At 46.7% G+C, this 18,002-nt stretch overlaps 1 protein-coding gene across 1 annotated transcript in view; it reads left to right on the forward strand.

Annotated features, from left to right (window-relative positions):
- Positions 1 to 386: 386 nt before the first annotated feature.
- Positions 387 to 18,002, forward strand: part of STK24 (serine/threonine kinase 24) — a 745,744-nt gene continuing 728,128 nt past the window's right edge. Inside the window, exon 1 of the mRNA XM_086947876.1 lies at positions 387 to 947. Within this exon, the coding sequence (XP_086804002.1) occupies positions 906 to 947 (42 nt within the window). The 5' untranslated portion in view covers positions 387 to 905. The remainder of the gene's footprint in view (positions 948 to 18,002) is intronic.

An 18,002-nucleotide genomic window follows, 5' to 3' on the forward strand; every position in this document is an offset into this window, starting at 1 on the left:
AAATGGTCTAATCGCACTCCCTTGCAATTTGCCTGTACGAGTCTTTGAAGCACTTTGCCGCTGCTTTCTTACAGCTTAAAGTGCGTAGAAATATATTTGTTCATATCCCTCACTCAGTTCCTATTGGCAAGGCTGTCTGCCAATCCCCTCGCTCGCTGTGCAGTGACACTCGCCCTCCTCCTCACACTGCACCAGGAAGTGTTTTCCTTCACCCCAGCCTTCAATACTAAACCCCGCCGTTGAGCCCTACGGACAGATTTCTGAAGGGACCGATGCCCACAGTTACTTCACTGACACGAGGCGCTAGAAGCACAGTGAAGGATTCAGAAGGAAGGGACACGCCCCTCTGCATCACCAACTCTGACATAAATCTGGCTTAACAGTGAAACAGCAGAAAGCACATCCCAGGGCTGGGTGCTGCAGCAATGGGTTTCTGATGCTTTTTAATCTGACACGAAGAAGCCGTTTGCACGCCTTTTATTGACACCCCATAGGCTCAGATAGCAGAGGGGGCGGAGCTCAGACGCCCCGAAACTGCTGCTCAGGAGCGGATACCTGAGAGCCAGGGACGCTGCCCCCCGCCTCCCTCCATGCCTCTGCTGCGGATTCCGCGCGGGGAGTTGTTACCTCCTGCCACAGAGACTCTGGTGGTCGCCTCGAGGAGCTGAGGGGGCGTCAGCCCCTGTGCAGTTTAATAAGATCTGAAAAGCGTTGCCCGGAGGAGGAGACGGGACAACGCAGGAGTCTCTGCCTCCCCCTTTCAACCCGAACTGCTTAAAAGATATACACGTTTTTTTGTTTTTTTGCCCTTTCGTCGTTTCTCTCTGTGGATGTAAAGTGCGGAGCTCTCCCTGGTCTGGACTGGATTTATTTACCCTTCCTTTCTTGACGTGGCTGCAGTTGCTATGGCTCACTCCCCCGTGCAGGCAGGTCTGCCAGGGATGCAGGTAAGACAAGTTCTTGCCTTTCCCTTTCCTCTTTCAGTCTCTGCCTGCAGTGGCTTGCATTCCTGGATGTGGCCAGCAGTGCAGACCCTTAAGCGTCAGGTGTGTTACCCTTGTGCACAATTATGCATGTTTTCTTGCATCCCCAGTTTCATACCATGCACATGTGCTAAATATATGCAAACATCAGTTTCTATTTAGGTTTGAAACAGGAAATCTATGCAAGGATCAGTTTGTATTTAGCTTTGAAAGAATATGTCGTTAGTTAATAATATTGCTGTTAGTAAATTTTTATATACTGCTTTAAATGGAAATATAGAAGTGCAGGTACTCACTATACTGAGTACCTGTTTCTCATATGAAGTGCTGGTACTCTCCTATTAAATGTATTGCAGCAGTGGTGAGAAGTGCAGGTACTCTCTCCCTTTCAAATTAAAGAAGTGCAGGTACTCTGTACTGACGAATGCCTGACCATTTAAAGCACTTTATGTATGTAGTATTCAGACCCCGGGAAACTGAAGAATGCCTGCCCATTTAAAGCACTTTATGTATGTAGTATTCAGACCCCGGGAAGATCCACGTGCTGTAAGATACGCTACTATAGCTATAGGTGTCAATTCACCAAAATGCAAGGGATAGCTGCAGAAAGATCTGCACCTCTAGAGCCCTGGTGAAAGCACAGTGTTGAGACATTGCCCCACATTCACTAGGCCTCCTGGTCAAGGTTTAGGCACTAGACCAAGGAGTGGGAACTACTGGAAGTAAACCGTGATCAGTTGCTGCCACTCCCCTTATGGCGTCATAGGGGGGGGGGGGTCCTGGCACTGTCACCAATAAGGATGATGTACACAGCTACTTAACAGTCTTCGATTCTATGGCTTCTTGTGTCAGGTTTTCACTTTATTGATCGCAAGTGCAAAGTGGTGGCCCATAGGTTAAACTTTTCTTCTTTGTACTGTGTTATTATAGAGTTGAAAGTATCCAAGCACAAATGTGTTGGCTAGAGTTCTTTCACTTTTTCTTAAAAGAAAGTGGCAATAAACATAGGTCTTCTTTGTACAATCCCCAGTCTAATGAATACGTGGAGAATAAGAACAGAATGGTAAAATGTGTAATGTTGTCAAGAAGGCAAGAGCTTGAACGGTGGTACAAGAAGTTCTGTGGGCATATCACACCTGTAGGAAGTCAGTCAGTGGTATCACATCTTTTTACTGATGAGAAGATGTGAAGCTGGACCCAATTTTGTACCACTTGGTTGAGGTACAAATTGGAAGTTGGGCAGAAGGTAAACTTGGAAAATGGGTGGAAACCAATATATTTTCTCTGAGAGCGATGTATCTCCTGGGGCAGGACAACTCTTGGGCTGACCGTCCCAACCTGGTTTTTCTACCCTCTTCACTTATGCCCTTTCCTCCAGGTTTTTTCTGGAGCTGACAGTGTGGTTCAGCCTTCCCTGGCTTGATCTTTTGGTGCTCTGGAAAATTGCCCCCATTCCCCAGATTGGCACGAGTGGTGTTGCCTGGAACCTTGGTGGGTGAGGGTAGAGGTGGGCGTACTGTTCGAGGGCACAGGGTTATCAGTCTCTGGGTGAGGACTCACCTCAGATACATAAAAGAGGTGGTAGTAGTCTGAAGTGGGACAAATGCCTAGCAGCTTTGTATGAAAGAAAAAACCTGGAAGTAATTGTGATTGGTAACATTCAGCAGAGGGAGAGCTGCCCTGGAACTATGTTGATGAGCAATTAAGAGATGGTGAAAGAACGAAATGTTAACAGGTCCATATGGGAGATGAGGAAGTTGATTCAGGCCTCAATTGAGGTGACTTATGAACATTCATGAGGGTATTCCATTAGAATGCATAATTATTTTTGTGTACCAATTCAATTTATTGTTTGACTAATTAAAATCTTAAAATAAAGTAACAATAATTCCTATTATAATAAATATATTATTAATACAAGTCTGATTTAAAAATATTAAAAACATACATATTAATACAATAATAAATTACACCTTTACAGTTAAATATAGCAACATTTTATGTTGAGTGTGTTACTTTGGAATGCAGTACTCTTGAGTTATGTTCACTGGTATTATATAGATTGTGTGGGGGGAGGCATGAGTGTTTGTGTTTTCAGCAAACGCCAGAAAAACATGAGCCATTTTAGCACAAATTCAACAAAAGCGCACTTCCACTACAAAGGGACAATTCCAGGTGTTATCTAACTTAAACATATGGATTGCCTAATATAATACTTGCACCCTACCACTGCTTACCTCAGGAGTGCTCAGACAGTTTGTGCTGAGTAATATCAAGCAAGCTAGCAAAAGAGGCGAAACGTGTTGGGTGATGCTGTTCATTTATACCATAAGACGACGCTGAATCACCACCTTTTTTTATTAAAGATGAAAAACACAGCACCTGAAAATACAGTAATTGATGCTATATTTACCTGTATTGTTGTTCTGTCAATAAAACAAACTAACTGAATATACTAGAATGTTAGAATTTTATAATTGCAGGTTCCATTGTGCTGAATAACTGGATAAAGGACTACCCCGAAGTTACCCCTAGCATGCCTGTTCATTATTTTTTGTAATATTTGGGCAACACTGGGGGTAGCCCGTACACCAGAGCCCTTCTCATTCATTTGTTTATGTTTGGGGAACTTGGTGACGTGTGTGTGGAAAGGGGATTATGGGATTGATTCAGTAGCTTTATCATATACCCGTTTCATTAAAAAAGGCTTTTAAAATGTTTGAATCAGCCTTGTATGTGACAGTAGCTGCTTGTCCCTCCTTTTTGTACATGAACTTTCTTTCATTGACAGATTGTTACTGGTAAAGCTCTCTACAAACACATTCCTTGTAGCTGTTTTGAATAAATATTTATTCACATTCCTTCTGGTATACTCCTTGAAAGAGCCTTGTTCCATAAGACTTTTTTTAATTAATAGAACATTTTATGTTGCTTGCAACGCTTTTTAGTGCCTTTGCTTCACGTGCTCTTTAGCCTTCTCAATTTGTATTACAAGGGGAAAGTCAGACCCGTTTTATGGCTCCAACACATGTCACTGGAAGATTGGCAATCATTGTAACAAGTATTGGCACTGCTCATTGAAATACAGAAACCAGATACTATCACAGGCTCATTAAAATGCCACTGGCCTCCTTTTATGCTTTTAATTGACATGGTGGTACAAAAGGGGGTGGTGATGGACGGAGCATCTGAATCAATCAAACACTCGCACCCAGTCAAAAGATCTGGGTTTAATCCATCACCGTTCTTTAGCCCTCTCTGCCACCCCAGTTCAGACATGGCTATATGCAAATCAGTCTGACCCTGTGCCTCATGAGAACAGTCCAGCCCGAACTGTCAAGCCATGTCTTCCCTGGACCGGAAACAAGCTTCCGAGGACCGGTTTCTGGCATTCCAGCCGTCTTCAGCCCGGCTTGCTTGAATACAGTGACAAAGTGAGCAAGGGACTCACGTCTGAGTCAAGGTATGCTCAGACGTGAGTCCCCTGCTCACTTTGCCACTTTGCCAGGGAAGGCATGGCTTGGCAGTTCGGGCTGGACAGTTCCCATGAGGCACAGGGTCAGACTGATTTGCATATAGCCATGTCTGAACTGGGGTGGCAGAGTGGGCTAAAGAACGGTGATGGATTAAACCCAGATCCTCTAACTGGGTGTGAGTGTTTGATTGGTTCAGATGCTCCGTCCATTACCACCCCCTTTTGTACCTCTAATTGACAGGGTGGCAGGGTCAATCAGTCAAGGCTTTGTGGTGTATGAGACCAGGCTCAGGCGTTACAAATTAATTTACAATAAAGAGATTTTTCAGACAATGCTACTTTGTGATGCAAGAGTTGTATTAACATCAAGCAAATGTGTGTAGTAACTTCAATAAGTTGTATGGCATCAACAATTGTACTTGATTGTTTATGCTGTTTACTCTCAAAATGTAAATCTGCTTTAAAAGAATGCACCCAGCAAGGTTTACTTGCAGGGAAGTAAGGACAGTCGATTTTGCAGACAGTTGGGATGCAGGGATGATAACTTTCCCTATCATCACCGTCCTTTAGAGAATTTTTAATCCTCCCCAGAAAATCCAAGAATAAAATGCTGATGGGGACATTCCCGAGCCAGTTTTAATCATAGTGACACGGAGTTTCTGCGCGATAAGATCCCTTAGACGTTTATGTTTGGACGGTCCACACGTCCCTTTTGCTCCATCCCAGGCGTTGGTCTGCGCGGGGGAATTTGTTAGCAAGCCCCATGATGAAGCATGCCACAACTAGTGGGTGAGGGCACTTTTAACAAACCTTGTATTTTGTCTGCTTCACCCTCATCCGGACCTATCCTTTTTTTCCTCCTTTTTCATTTTGTGTGATAAAGTAATCAGCTTAACATAGCCAAGCGCAGCGGTGGTTTGTAAGCATTGAGGGTTATCACCCAGTTCTTGTCCTTCTTCAGGGGTGCGGTGGGGATACGGCGTTCCAGGCAGGCGCCACACAGTTATTTTGCCGCTTGTGGCAGGCGCCACAGGTAGGAAAAGCGATAGGAGAAGCGGTCCCACGAAAAACCCCCGGTCCCTGGAAGAAATGTTACGTTGCACAAGGGTTGGGTGACATGAGCCAGCATGGTCAACAGCCACTTGAAGAAAGGAAGTGTTGTCCCAATGCTGGCATGCACAGTGTTGGACGTGGCCCATCTGGCAGGTCCGCCCCTGAAGTTTTTATGGTATATGTAACCTGGGGATGGTGATTTCCCCCCTGAGTGAGTGTGAGGAGAGAGCGACCTACCCTTCCATAGGAATGCATGGGGAATGGATGAGTCCTCGGTAGTTCCCGATGCGTAGGGTGTGCAGGGTCAAGTCTGGTATGTATGAACTCGTGAGATTGAATGCTGCGCAACGGTATATGAGGTATGAGTGTGTCTAGTGTAGAAGTCCCCCTTTTGGAAGTTGGCATATTTGTGGAATATGTGCCTGGCCGGGGCTGGCTGGTGAGCCTGGCTCCCAGGATCTGGGAGGGTCTGCCCCGGTGGTGAATGGAGTGTTTAGCATACTGATGTGAGGGGAGGAGTGAGCCTGGGTCTGCTTGTGGATTGACTGTCTGGTTTGAGTGTCATGAATGAGGCTGGGTTTTCCCCCAGACAATGCTGGCTCCACCCCCTGGGGTGCGGCTGATGTTCCTAGCCTGGCCAGTGTAAAGAATCCCCCCATAACCAGTTCCAGCTGGTTCTCCCCCTGCCTGCCCCTTCAGACCAAGAATGTGTGTATAAAAAGGGTGCTGTGACACTCTGGACTTGTTCTTGTTCTCAACTTGAATCTACCCGGAGCTGCTGCTGCTGGGGCTCAGGGGTGGCGTGCCTCCCTGGGCCCTGCCCTACTCCTGGACTGAGGAAGGCCCTTTCCCCTTCCTGGCGCTGCTGGGCCCCCCCTGAGGTCCTGGACTACCGATGGACTTTGGTAACCCGCATCTAGCGCTGGGGGAGCGCTGTCCCTTCTGCCCAGCGCCTGGAAGCGCTGTTCCCTGCCCCCTAACGCTTTGGGATGCTTCACTCCTGCACGATCGCTGGTAGCGCTATATTCAACAAGCCGGTGCTCACCCGGCGTCTGCACCGTGCTACCTAGATTCGACACCCCCAGCGAGTGCCTACCTCGCTTTATTCCCTGCCCTTGTGCCTTACGAGGGAGCCCACTCCTCGTCGATTTCCCCCGAGTTCACCGCCGCCGCCCGGGACCCTAGTGATGTCATCCCCGGGCCGCGCTGGTATTGGCTGCCGGCCCGGGATTCCCCACTAGCGTCATCCCCCAGGCCGCGCCGTGATTGGCTGCCGGCCCGAGAGAAGGAGAGAGGCCGGCCGAAGAAGGACGACGAAGCAGGAGCGGCGGGAGCCCACTCCGCGCTCCTGCGATACCCCCGCGAGGCTGCTGACCTTCCCCGGGGCTCCAGAGAGAGAGAGAGAGCCCCGGAGCACAAGGAGAAGGCTGGCGCAGCAAAGGAGACCGGCGCACCAGACCCGGTGAGTGCTGCGGCCAGCAATGGAGAGGAGGGGCGTCGGGACACGTTGTCGGTGTCCGCCCCTCCCCTCGAGTGAATCCCGGGTTGTGCCCTGAGGTCCGTGAGGCCTCCCACGAAGCCGAGTCCCCCGAGAGGGACTCCGCCTGCCCTACCAAATGATCTGAGCCCGGCGAGGCTCCCCCTTGGGCCCCCCTTACCTCTGAGCCCGGCGAGGCTCCCCCTTTGGCCCCCTTTACCTCCGAGCCCAGCGAGGCTCCGCCTTGGGCCCCCCTCATCTCTCGAGCCCGAGAGGCTCCACCTGTGGTCCCCCTCAACCCGAGAGCCCGAGAGGCTCCACCGTGCCAATGCCCCCTCGTTCTCGAGCCCGAGTGGCTCCACCAGTTGGCACTCCTTGTCCCCAGGGTCGGCGAGGCCCACACGATGTCCCTCAGTTGCCCAGCACTTAGTGGGCAACTGCTACGTTTAGGTTTGCCCCGGGCTCCCTACCATGAACATCGAGACTTCTGGGCCCCTTGCCCCAGAAAGGCCCGCTGGCCTGTGGATGGCTATGGACTAAGACTAAAGTGATCCCTACAAGTTTTCTATGTGGCATCTCTACGGGTGCTCCTGTATGTTGTGTACCTGGTCCTACCTCCCCCCCCCCTGAATACCAGATGTCCCCGGTATGTGATTCCTGACAGTGGTCCCTTGGCCCTGTGCTGTACCTTCTTCCCTGTAGCCCCTGCCCGTGCCCCTGGCACCTTGTACAATGTGTGTTCCTATGTGTCCTGCTTAATACAAAGACTATTTTCATATATATATTTGGTGTGGAGTTCCTTTTGTGGGAGGCCGGGGATGTTGTTGTTGGTGGGTGCGTGCGCAAATGCTTCACATGTCCTCCGAGTTAGGCCTGGCTGCCCGCGCCGCGTTACCTAGAGGGCGAGCAGGGGTCGATTTTACATAGGAGTGGTGGTCTCTGACTGGCTGGGGTGCAAGTCCTGGCCGGCCGGGGGTCCCATTTCCTACACACAGCCATCAACCACTTGAAGTGATGCAGCTAGGCAGAGTTGAGGCACATAAGCTTCTCATTCTCATACAGTGCAGAATAGGATGCAGCGATGTGGAGTTCAGACACACAGGCCCTAGGCCGTCATAATGTGCAGGAAAGGATGCAGCAACGCAGAGATCAGGCGCATTAGCTTCATGACCATCACATGCTAAAAAGAATGCTGCAAAGCAGCGCTCAGGCGAACAAAACTCTCACATTCGTTTGTTGTAGAACAGTATGTGGTGATGCAGGTTTCAGCCACACAAGCTTTTGTTGACCATTGGGTACAGAACAGGAGGAGGCAAGCAGGGGCATAGTTTGGTCGGTGAGATTCAGAGGGTATGAAACTCACATTTCCCAACTAAACAAGTGGGGAAAACCAACATAGGCACACCGGACCCGATTCTGGCCCCCAAACCTAACTACCAAGCTAAGAATGCATTTATTTTAAGGGGGGCACACTCCAAACACTACCACTGAGGCTATGCTGCTGGAGGCAAATCAGATTTGAATGCTGTTTGCAAGGGAGCAGACTAGTCAGCTGAACAGTGATTGGAAAATCCCAGTCTTGGCTGGTTCGACTTGCCCGATTTTTTTCAACTTGGACACTTATGTAGGGTGACCCGGCGTCCCGGACTTGCCCGGTTAGTCCCGGTTTTCCCACCGAGTTCCCGGCAGATTTTGGCAATTTAGGCTCATGTCCCGGTTTTTAGAAGGGGTCGACTGAAAACAGTGAAAGGCACTTTTTGGGTGTTCTAAAACTGTGTTAGTTAGCAGCTGTTATAAGTAAGCAATTTAATTAATAGGTATGATGTATATTTTATTTATTTTCTTAATGCAGCTTCTGTGATCCTACGTTGATGAGGGCTGTCATTCTGCGCCATTGCATGGATAAAAAATTGTATTCCTTCTTCTATTTTTCCCAAATGTCGCAGATTTTGGTTCTCAGATCTGGTCACCCTACACTTATGGCGAAGTCAAATCTCTGGATGAATGGCTTTTTCTCTTCAGGTCTTGCAGTCAACATCCGAAGTAGTTTCTTCTAAGCAGACATGAAATGGCCCTTACCCCTATAAGATAGGTAGCCGCACATACTGGCTCTTGTTCTCACCTTCTTCTATACTTGTGTGCAGAGCTCGTTGAGTGAAACGTTGAACTCTAGCTATGCTAGAGGGGCCAGCTTATACCCAGTCCTGGAGGCAGCCGTTCAATCATATTCAAAGTTTGCCCCAAACATTTGAGATAAACGAATCACATCAACACATATTTTTCATTGGTTGGCATCAGCTCTATGGCAAGCATTTAGAAGTGAATCTGGCACCTTGTTTTTAATGAATCTCGGGTAGGCAGCGTCTGCTCACAACGAGAAACACAGGATCTGGGCAACGGGCAAATAACCTAATTCTTCCTAAGGAAGAATGTACCAGGCTATGCTTCCTGGCTGTCCTAATGTTGTTCTTTAGCCAGGTCCCACCTTTACCTGCTAGAAACAGTTCAGTTTCAGTCAGTTGTAACAAAGGTTCCTTCCTCTGAATGATGATTCAAGGTCAGACACTAGACTGGGCTTCCCTGTACATTCCAGTGGGAATCTGAGGGGCAGCGTATAGGGATATGCAGGGAGAACAGGGATTGCTAGCTTTCACTGCTACTAACCACGGGGAGCATCCTACAGCCTTTAAGGGCTACTTATACACAGGAGCTGACACACACATGGGCAACCACATTACACATTATCTGAGTACATTCCATATATAGTCGGGAGAATAAGGCGTCCAGGCATGACATGGCACACTGATTTACCAGGATTATACTACACTAAATATTGTATTACAAAAGTATTGTAGCCTAAATATTAACTATCACAATATTTTGATCGTAGATAAGTAAATATAGGTAAGTGTGTATTTGCTCCCCATATGTGTGCCTTCTTTATTCATATATATCTTCAAGATGTGTAGTTGTAGAGTTAAGAATAACAAATCTATACACACTTATATTCACTGAAAAAAAACAAAGGTTACAGGGACCTTATAGGTAGGCTCAGATTTCCTTCGTACTAAACCAGTGAAATTCTGCAGTTATCGTTACCAAGCTAGCTATAACTTATGGCCCGCTATGAACTGCTTATGACCTCTCATATTACTTCACTCACGACATGGTCAGTGACATCACTTATGACATCTCAAATGACATCACTGATGATATCATCAAGTGAGTATAAATGTTTTTAAGAGTTTATGGGTGTTAAACAAAGATAGTAACCTACTAAAAAAGTTAAATTAGTATACTAGGTGCACTCCTACTGAGTGATACTGCTTATAACATATATTATATGAGTGGCTGTGGACTGTATCCTTGTGGGTATGGTTGTGTAGGTGGCTGAATGGGTGTATAAGTGGATGTATGAGTAACTGTGTGGGGGAGTGAAATGCTATGTAAGTGACTGTATTGCTATGTGAGTGGCTGTATGGGTGAGTGAGTGGGTGTCTCAATGGTTGCATGAGTGAGTGACTGGTGTGTGAGTGGGTGTTTGGTTAAGTGAGTTGGTGTATGAGTGACTGAAGTGGAGAGTAAGTGTCTGTGTGAATGGCTGTAGGGGTGAGTGAGCAGATGTGTGGGTGCTTGTATGGATGTGTGAATGGGTATGTAAGTGGTTGTGTGGGTGTGTGTGAGTGCTTGTATGGGTGAATAATGGCTGTACTGGTGAGTGAGTGGGTGTGTGAGTGACTGTAGGTAAATAAGTGAGTGTGTGAGTAGCTGTATGGGTGAGTGTGTGGCTATATGGGTGTGTGAATGGTTCTGTGAATGTGTGGCTGTATGAGTGAGTGGGTGGGTGTGTGAGTGCCTCTGTGGAGAAGTGAGTGGGTTTGTGAGTACTTGTATGGTTCTATGAATGGCTATGTGAGTGGTTGTATGGGTGTGTGAGGCAGCATACAAGAGGTTGTAAGGGGGTGCGAGTGGTTCTGTGGATGATGCCAGCAGTGATGTTATTTGAGATTCAATTAATGACGTCATCAGTGATGTCACTAACCATGTCATGAGTGATGTAATATGTGAGTTCATAAGTAGTGCATTGCGGGAGCGTACATTCTAGTTAGCTCAGGTAACTATAACTGCTGAATGTCACTGGTTTTGTAGGATGGAACTCTGAGTCTAACTTTAATGTACCTGTAACCTTTGGTTTTTTCAGTGAATGTCTAAGGTTTTTTAAATTCTATTTCCTAACTATTACGTCCCTGTAACCTTTGTTTTGTTTAAGTGAATTTCTGTGGTTTTATAACTGGAAGTTGCGTTTGTACAGTGGTGGAGAAAGGGGGTTGGGCCTCAGATGAGCTCTCAGGAATCCCACTGTAAAGGACTTACTGGAGGTAACAGGAAAGCTTCTTTTCCCCCAAGATCCCTCTGCATCGAAAAGAACTTTATCACCCAACCAGTTTTACTGCAGGAGGCATGTGTGCTGAGTGTTGGAAAAAGGGTGTGTGGTCTCTGGAGGTTTCACACCAATTGCGCTCTGTGGAACTTATTGGAGGTAACATGAGGGCTAGTTGGACCTCGAGGACCCAAGGCACTTAATCCCTGAACCAGCAGTGTGCCAGGATGCGTGTTTGCAGAGTGGTGGAGAAAGGGGGTGTGGCCTCCGAAGTCCGCTCAACGATTGCGCTCTGTTCGACTTTCTAGAGGTAACAGGAGTGCTTGTTGGCCCCCTGGGGGCGTTGCCTGGAGCCTATATGAGTGGAAGCGGGCTGCGGAGCTTTGGCCGCATATCCCCAGTAAATAATTATCCTGAGCCCAGGGCACATTCATTTTCAATCCATTAGGCAGCAGACTATTCCCGGAGGACGCCGCTCCAACACAAACTTCCCAGAGGTCCTGCTTGGTGCAGATAACGGTCAAAATTTGTCCGAGAGCAACTGGCCCTGAGCGAAGCAAGATGGCGGCCCCAAGGGGGAAGTGTAGTTTTCTCCTGACAGTGCAGCTGAAGATCGGGGAGACGGAGGCCAATGAACTTCGCAGCGGAGGAAATTGGAAGCGAAGACGCTGGGCCCCGAGAGTTGGCCGCCGGACATCTAACAAGGGCCATCGGGTGAATTGAACAGGACAGAGGCAAGGGCTGTGACCGCTGCTGTGTGATGGAGAGGCCAGCTCCAGCAGAGATATACAGGTGGGGGCTGCTATCCCTGGGTGAGCACTCCGCAGGACATAAATAGATGCCTGGTTTCCCCCTTGGGGCTGCATCGTTAGTAATACTCTGAGCGGGGAGATCGGCCGTGCAGGTGTGCCCCCCTGGGTGCGGTGTAGGAGCGCCAGACCGGGCGGCAGCTGGGAGCGACCTGGAGACCGAAGAAAGGAATCCCCCCTCTCATTGACATAAGTGAAGGGAGCAGATGAGGATGGGCAACTTGCAGAGGGACGATTGAGTAGCCAGGAAGGCTGGGGCAGTTAGGCGGCACCAGGGAATAGAAGTACGGCGGAGGTGGACCAGGCTTGAGTGGGCCTTCCCAGATCCTCATTGTCGGCTGGGTGGCGCAGGAGAGTGGCGAGCATTGACGTGAAGGGGCATGAGTGCTGGGATGGCCCCCCACCTTGACAGAGACCCCTTGAGCCTGTGCTGGCCCTGTGCCCAGGAGGAATCAAAGTGGGCATGGCGAGAAAGAGTCAGCCACAAGACTTAGACAAATATCCAAGGGGCAGCGACCCTAACTGCTGGTTGGTGGACAGCGACCTGAGCACAATGAAAGCGGAGAGGCCCCTCAACCCTGTGGTGACTGCAGTGTGAAGAAACAGAGGGGAGAAGACTGGCAGGAGGCTGGGCAATTTGCCCACACTAGCAGTGGGCGCCCAGTAGGAGAGCAGGAAATATCCGCCTGAGTATAGTAGATGAAATAGCCCACTAGTATGGCGTGTACAAGGTTTGGGCTACCAAGTGGCAAAAGACTGCAGTATCAACCGGAGAAGAGCTTAGAGTACAGACCGGAGAATAGCCCGTTAGCCCATGGGACGAGCACGGAAACCATTGACAACCAGCTCTCATCGATAGACCTCCCAAACAATCTGTGAGTAGAGACCCACTGAGAGGGATGGGGAAACCGTCTAAGAGGAGGGGATATAGCCCTCAGTATGGGGGGCGCAGGAACCAAGACGTACGATGAAGAGGAGAGTGAGGAGTCGATGAAAGAGGTGACTGCCATGAGCCCCACCCTGACAGATATCTTGGAGACTATAACGGCATCCAGAAAAGCCCTAGAGGCGAAAATAAATGCGCTTGGGGCCGATTTAAGCCAGTTGACAGATTACCACCACAATCTTAAAGAACGCATGGTGTCTTCTGAAAAAGTGCTCACTTATCTCCCTGAAGCGGTAGTTGCACTCCAAAAATCACTCGGCGCGGTCGAGGCCCAGGTCAAAGTTCTTGAAGCACGAGCCTAAGACATTGAAGGGATATCACGTAGAAACAATCTACCGATAGTAGGAGTACCTGAAATACCAAGGGCACGGACACAGTACTTTTTATTGAGGAGTGAATCAGAACTGACGTAGCCCCAGATGGACTATCTCCCTTCTACGCACTGGAGCAGGCTCACAGGGTCCCGGCCAGACCACCCTGACCTGGAGCCCCTCCTCGACCCATAGTGATATGACTCCTTCACTTTCGAGACCGTGATCATGTGCTATACATAGCTCGTCAAAAACAACACCTGCAAATAGATAATAGTAAAATCATAATTTTTCCAGACTTTACCAGGAAAGTGCAGCGACAAAGGGCCTCATTCTTAGCCTTCAAAAAGAAACTACGGCTGCTGCAAATTCCCTTTGCAATGTTATTCGCAGCTCGACTGAGAGTGGCGAATCAAGCAGGAGTGCAATTCTTTGTTACCTCAGGAAGCATGGGAGTGGCTGGATACTCGACAAAGCAGGCATAGCTGTACTACCTCACCAGAACATTCACAGCAGCTCACAGAGAACAAGAACATACCCCGGGTGCCATCCTCCAGGGAGGCCAGATCCGAGAGGCACAAAGCATTGCAAGCAGGGGCGGAACTTACCCGAGGGGGGATCCATACCTGAATTGAGCAAAAGCGGACGAGATGAGGACAAGTCATATGAATCATTGGCTGGCAGCGCTCATGAAGATTCAGAAGTGGAATTACCAAAGGTCACACCCCAAACAGCATATGATATTGCTTGAGAGTGATGAGCTGGGGTGAAGAAATTTATGTTCCTCATGCTGCCTGTGGACCTAAAACTGAGTAGGAGAGTATAGGGGTCGCAAATCGTATTGGTCAGAACGCAAGAACTGTCTTGTATGACCAGGACTGATAATATACTAGCTGAAGCATGAGGGGGTATGACTTGGTGGGGCTCTGAGGCCTGCAGGGTAAGCTACACAGGGCAATAACCATCAGAGGACCTATTTCTTGGAGTTTACTTCGAGTTTGGATGGGAACTTGTTTGTTTGTACCTGTCCTGGGGAGGGAGAGTTGGGGTTCTTCTTCTTTTTCTTGGAGATTATTTCTAGGGGCCAGGTGTGTCACACGTAAGGAAGTTACCGGAGAGGTGATGAAATTAGCACAATGGTACCCCCTCCCCCCATAGATCTTAAATGTATATCTTGGAATGTACGGGGGATGCATACATTGCCACTGGTTTATAAGGTTTAGATGGTGGTCTCGGTGGTAAACTCACAGGAAATGTTTTTTCCTTTTTTATTGTTCACAAGACATCACTTTAGTTTATATCATAGTACTCGTTATAAATAGACACACACAGTACATTTGCTCATTATTTTTGTTGTTTCTATTTTTTTTGTGTGTAGTGTTTATTCCCTGATGAAGGGTGTTGTGAGTCACGCCCGAAATGCATTGGAGTCGAAAGTAACTCTGTTGCTGGTATAAATACTGAATGAAATGTAGAACGATTAAAATGTCAACTATATCAAAAGAATATATATGAAAGAAGAATAAAATAATACAAAAAGGAACTGAAGTTTGGAATCCTCATTTCATACTGAGGAAATAAGGTGTGCCCAAAGGGATGCCTTTAATGTTCCATTAAAGACACATGTTGTGAATATAATTTGGCGCCCAGGGACGTAGTCGCCACCTATGGAGCACCTGTAACAGTCACAAAACTTTGGATAATATTTTCAGCTGTGCACTAGCCTCAATCTTAGTTCATGAACTCTTCACTGTCCCCCGGGGATTAGTAGCACGCAAAGATAACAATGAGTAACTACGAGGAAATATCAAAAAGCACAGAAGCCAGAGCGGAAACTTTTGCTTTTAAAGATACGGAAGCTGATCGTATTTACGCTTTAATTAGGGAAGAATTATCGCAAGAATCCTCAAGCCGGACCAAGGAACAGAATATAAGACAACTGATTTACCTAACCAAGAGGCAAATAAACCAGAAGCTACACGCTAGCACTCTCATAAAATATCACTGATCTTTACGGATACCTAGAGGCCTAAGAATTGCCCTCAAACCTTCTCTTTGTAAGAATTCTAAATTGTTTCAGGAAAAGTGGTTTGCTATACTCAACAAATGCTCGTTGGACCTCATATTATTAATAATAGATGAGTTATCAGGGATACTGTAAGACCTAACAAAAGACATCGCAGAAGTATCAATGGAATTATCAAACATGATGACCGAGGAAGAACTGGCTCAAACATTGGGAGACATAAAAGAACAGATGGAGAAACACACAAGGGATATTAACGAAAGAAAAATCCGGAAATTTAAAAGGGACACCCTTGATTATAAGCTGGGGGAGGTTTATACTTGGGCTGACATCTATGCCCAAAAAAGAAGAAATCGTCCATGTTCTCCTAACACAGATACATCATCTTCGGGACGTGACAATTCACAAAGAACTCAAAGGCCACAACCTAGTTCAAAAAGTCAGGAGTCTTCATGCACAGACCAAAGAAATAAGTCAGAAGCAAGATCACAAGACACTACCCAAACCTAGCAACCTACCACTAGTGTTCCGATGACAGTCAATCCTTTTTTAGAACAGGGCCAAGCCCAAAAAGGAGACCCAGAAGAGAAAAGAACAAAAGAAAAAGACAAAGACAAAGAGAAGGACCACCCCAACACGAGAAGCACGACGATACCGAAGAAAGACAAGGACAAGAAAAAGACCCAAAACTAGATCAACTGGTCATTAACTTCAGCAACTATAATCCAAGGGCACATGAACTAAATTTGTTACAAAGAGGAACATCTTTCGTACCCACGACCAATACTGATGCTTTGGAATTGGAGGTGAGTTTTTTCAAACTCATGCGAAAATTAAGACTTCGTCATTTCTTTGACAACATACTCCCTCAACAAGAAAAAGAATCTGTAGACCAACTATGTGGGTTGGGAGCTACAAGCACCTTTCAAGCTCCCGTGAGCCATAAGACATTGGATATATTTGAAAAATGGTGAAGCAAGATCTATCTCGTTTAAAATTTGGCACTCGTATCAGAAAAAACATCACCCAAAAGGATTTGGATTGTTTGAAAAAACTAGCTTCCAATTCAGAGATAAGGTTTACTAAAGCAGAAAAGGGTGGCGCTTTAGTAATCATGAATAACTCTATGTACGAGGAGAAAGTTTTTGCTCATATTGCAGATGAAAACACATACATGGAGCTGAGTGGAAACCCCACTATGGAATACTCGAAGGCTTTAGGAACCATCATAGAAAGAGCCTATGAAATGGGAACCATCAATCTACAGACAAAAAACGTCCTCTCCAAACTTAATCCCAAGAGCCCGGTGTTTTATATGATACCAAAAATACACAAGAACCTAATGCACCCACCTTTACGTCCAATTGTCTCCACACAAGGGAGTCTGCATGAACCCATTGGCCAACTTCTAGATAAGTATTTACAATCTACAGTGAGAGCAATGAGAACATACGTTAAAGACACCACAGATTTCTTACTAAAACTGGAAACTATGACTATAGAACCGGAAGAAACTCTAATCATGTGTACAGTTGATGTACGTTCCTTGTACACCTCGATACCACACTCTTTAGGAATGGAAGCTATAGAGAAAGCTCTTCTAAACACAGATCCGAATTGTGACCTACATACATTTCTAATGGAGCTGATGACATTTACCCTGTATCAGAGTTATTTTCGATGCAAAGACTCATGGAATCAACAACTAACGGGAACTGCTATGGGCAATTCGGCGGCGCCGGTATACGCCAACATCTTTATGCAGGACTATGAAGAAACTAACATTTCTTCTAAGACAGTATGGAAGGATAACACCAAACTCATTGTGCGATACATAGATGATATATTCATCATTTGAAAGTCATCAAAAGACCTCTTACAGTCTGCCCTATGTGAATTCAATGAGATAGACAGTCGGATACAACTAACTTGGGAGATGTCAGACACAACTGTAACGTTTTTGGATGTCAGAATATCAATCACGGAAAAAGGATTTGATACCAGCATTTACAGAAAAGAAACCGATAGGAACAACATGTTGCATTTTGCAAGTTTTCATCAACCTAGCTTAAAGAAACATCTACCCTATTCACAGATGGCGAGAGTCAAAAGAATTACATCTGATACTACAAAAGTAGAACCAACACTAGAAGAAATGTCAACAAGATTTTTAAATAGAGGTTACCCCAAAAAGATCATAGAGGATGCAAAAAAAAGAGTTGAAGCAACAGAGAGAAGGGAACTTCTAAAACCGACCCCCAAACGTGAAGAAGCTCGGATAGTAGCTGTATCAAAATACTCTACACAAAGCCAAAGTTTTAAGAAAATTATCACTACACATTGGGCTATACTCAAGCTAGAACCGGATTTTCAGAAATCTTTTGAACACATACCTCTGTTCGCTTATACCAGAGCTCCAAATTTGGGGGAATTACTTAAATATCAACCATCTGAAACAAAGACATACAAGGGTACCAAACCGTTGTGAAACTGCGGTAATTGCAACAGCATTATCAAAGGCAATACAATAAACCACCCCAT

Source organism: Lissotriton vulgaris (assembly GCF_964263255.1).
Source record: "Lissotriton vulgaris chromosome 8 unlocalized genomic scaffold, aLisVul1.2 SUPER_8_unloc_1, whole genome shotgun sequence".
In the NCBI taxonomy this organism is placed as follows: Eukaryota; Metazoa; Chordata; class Amphibia; order Caudata; family Salamandridae; genus Lissotriton; species Lissotriton vulgaris.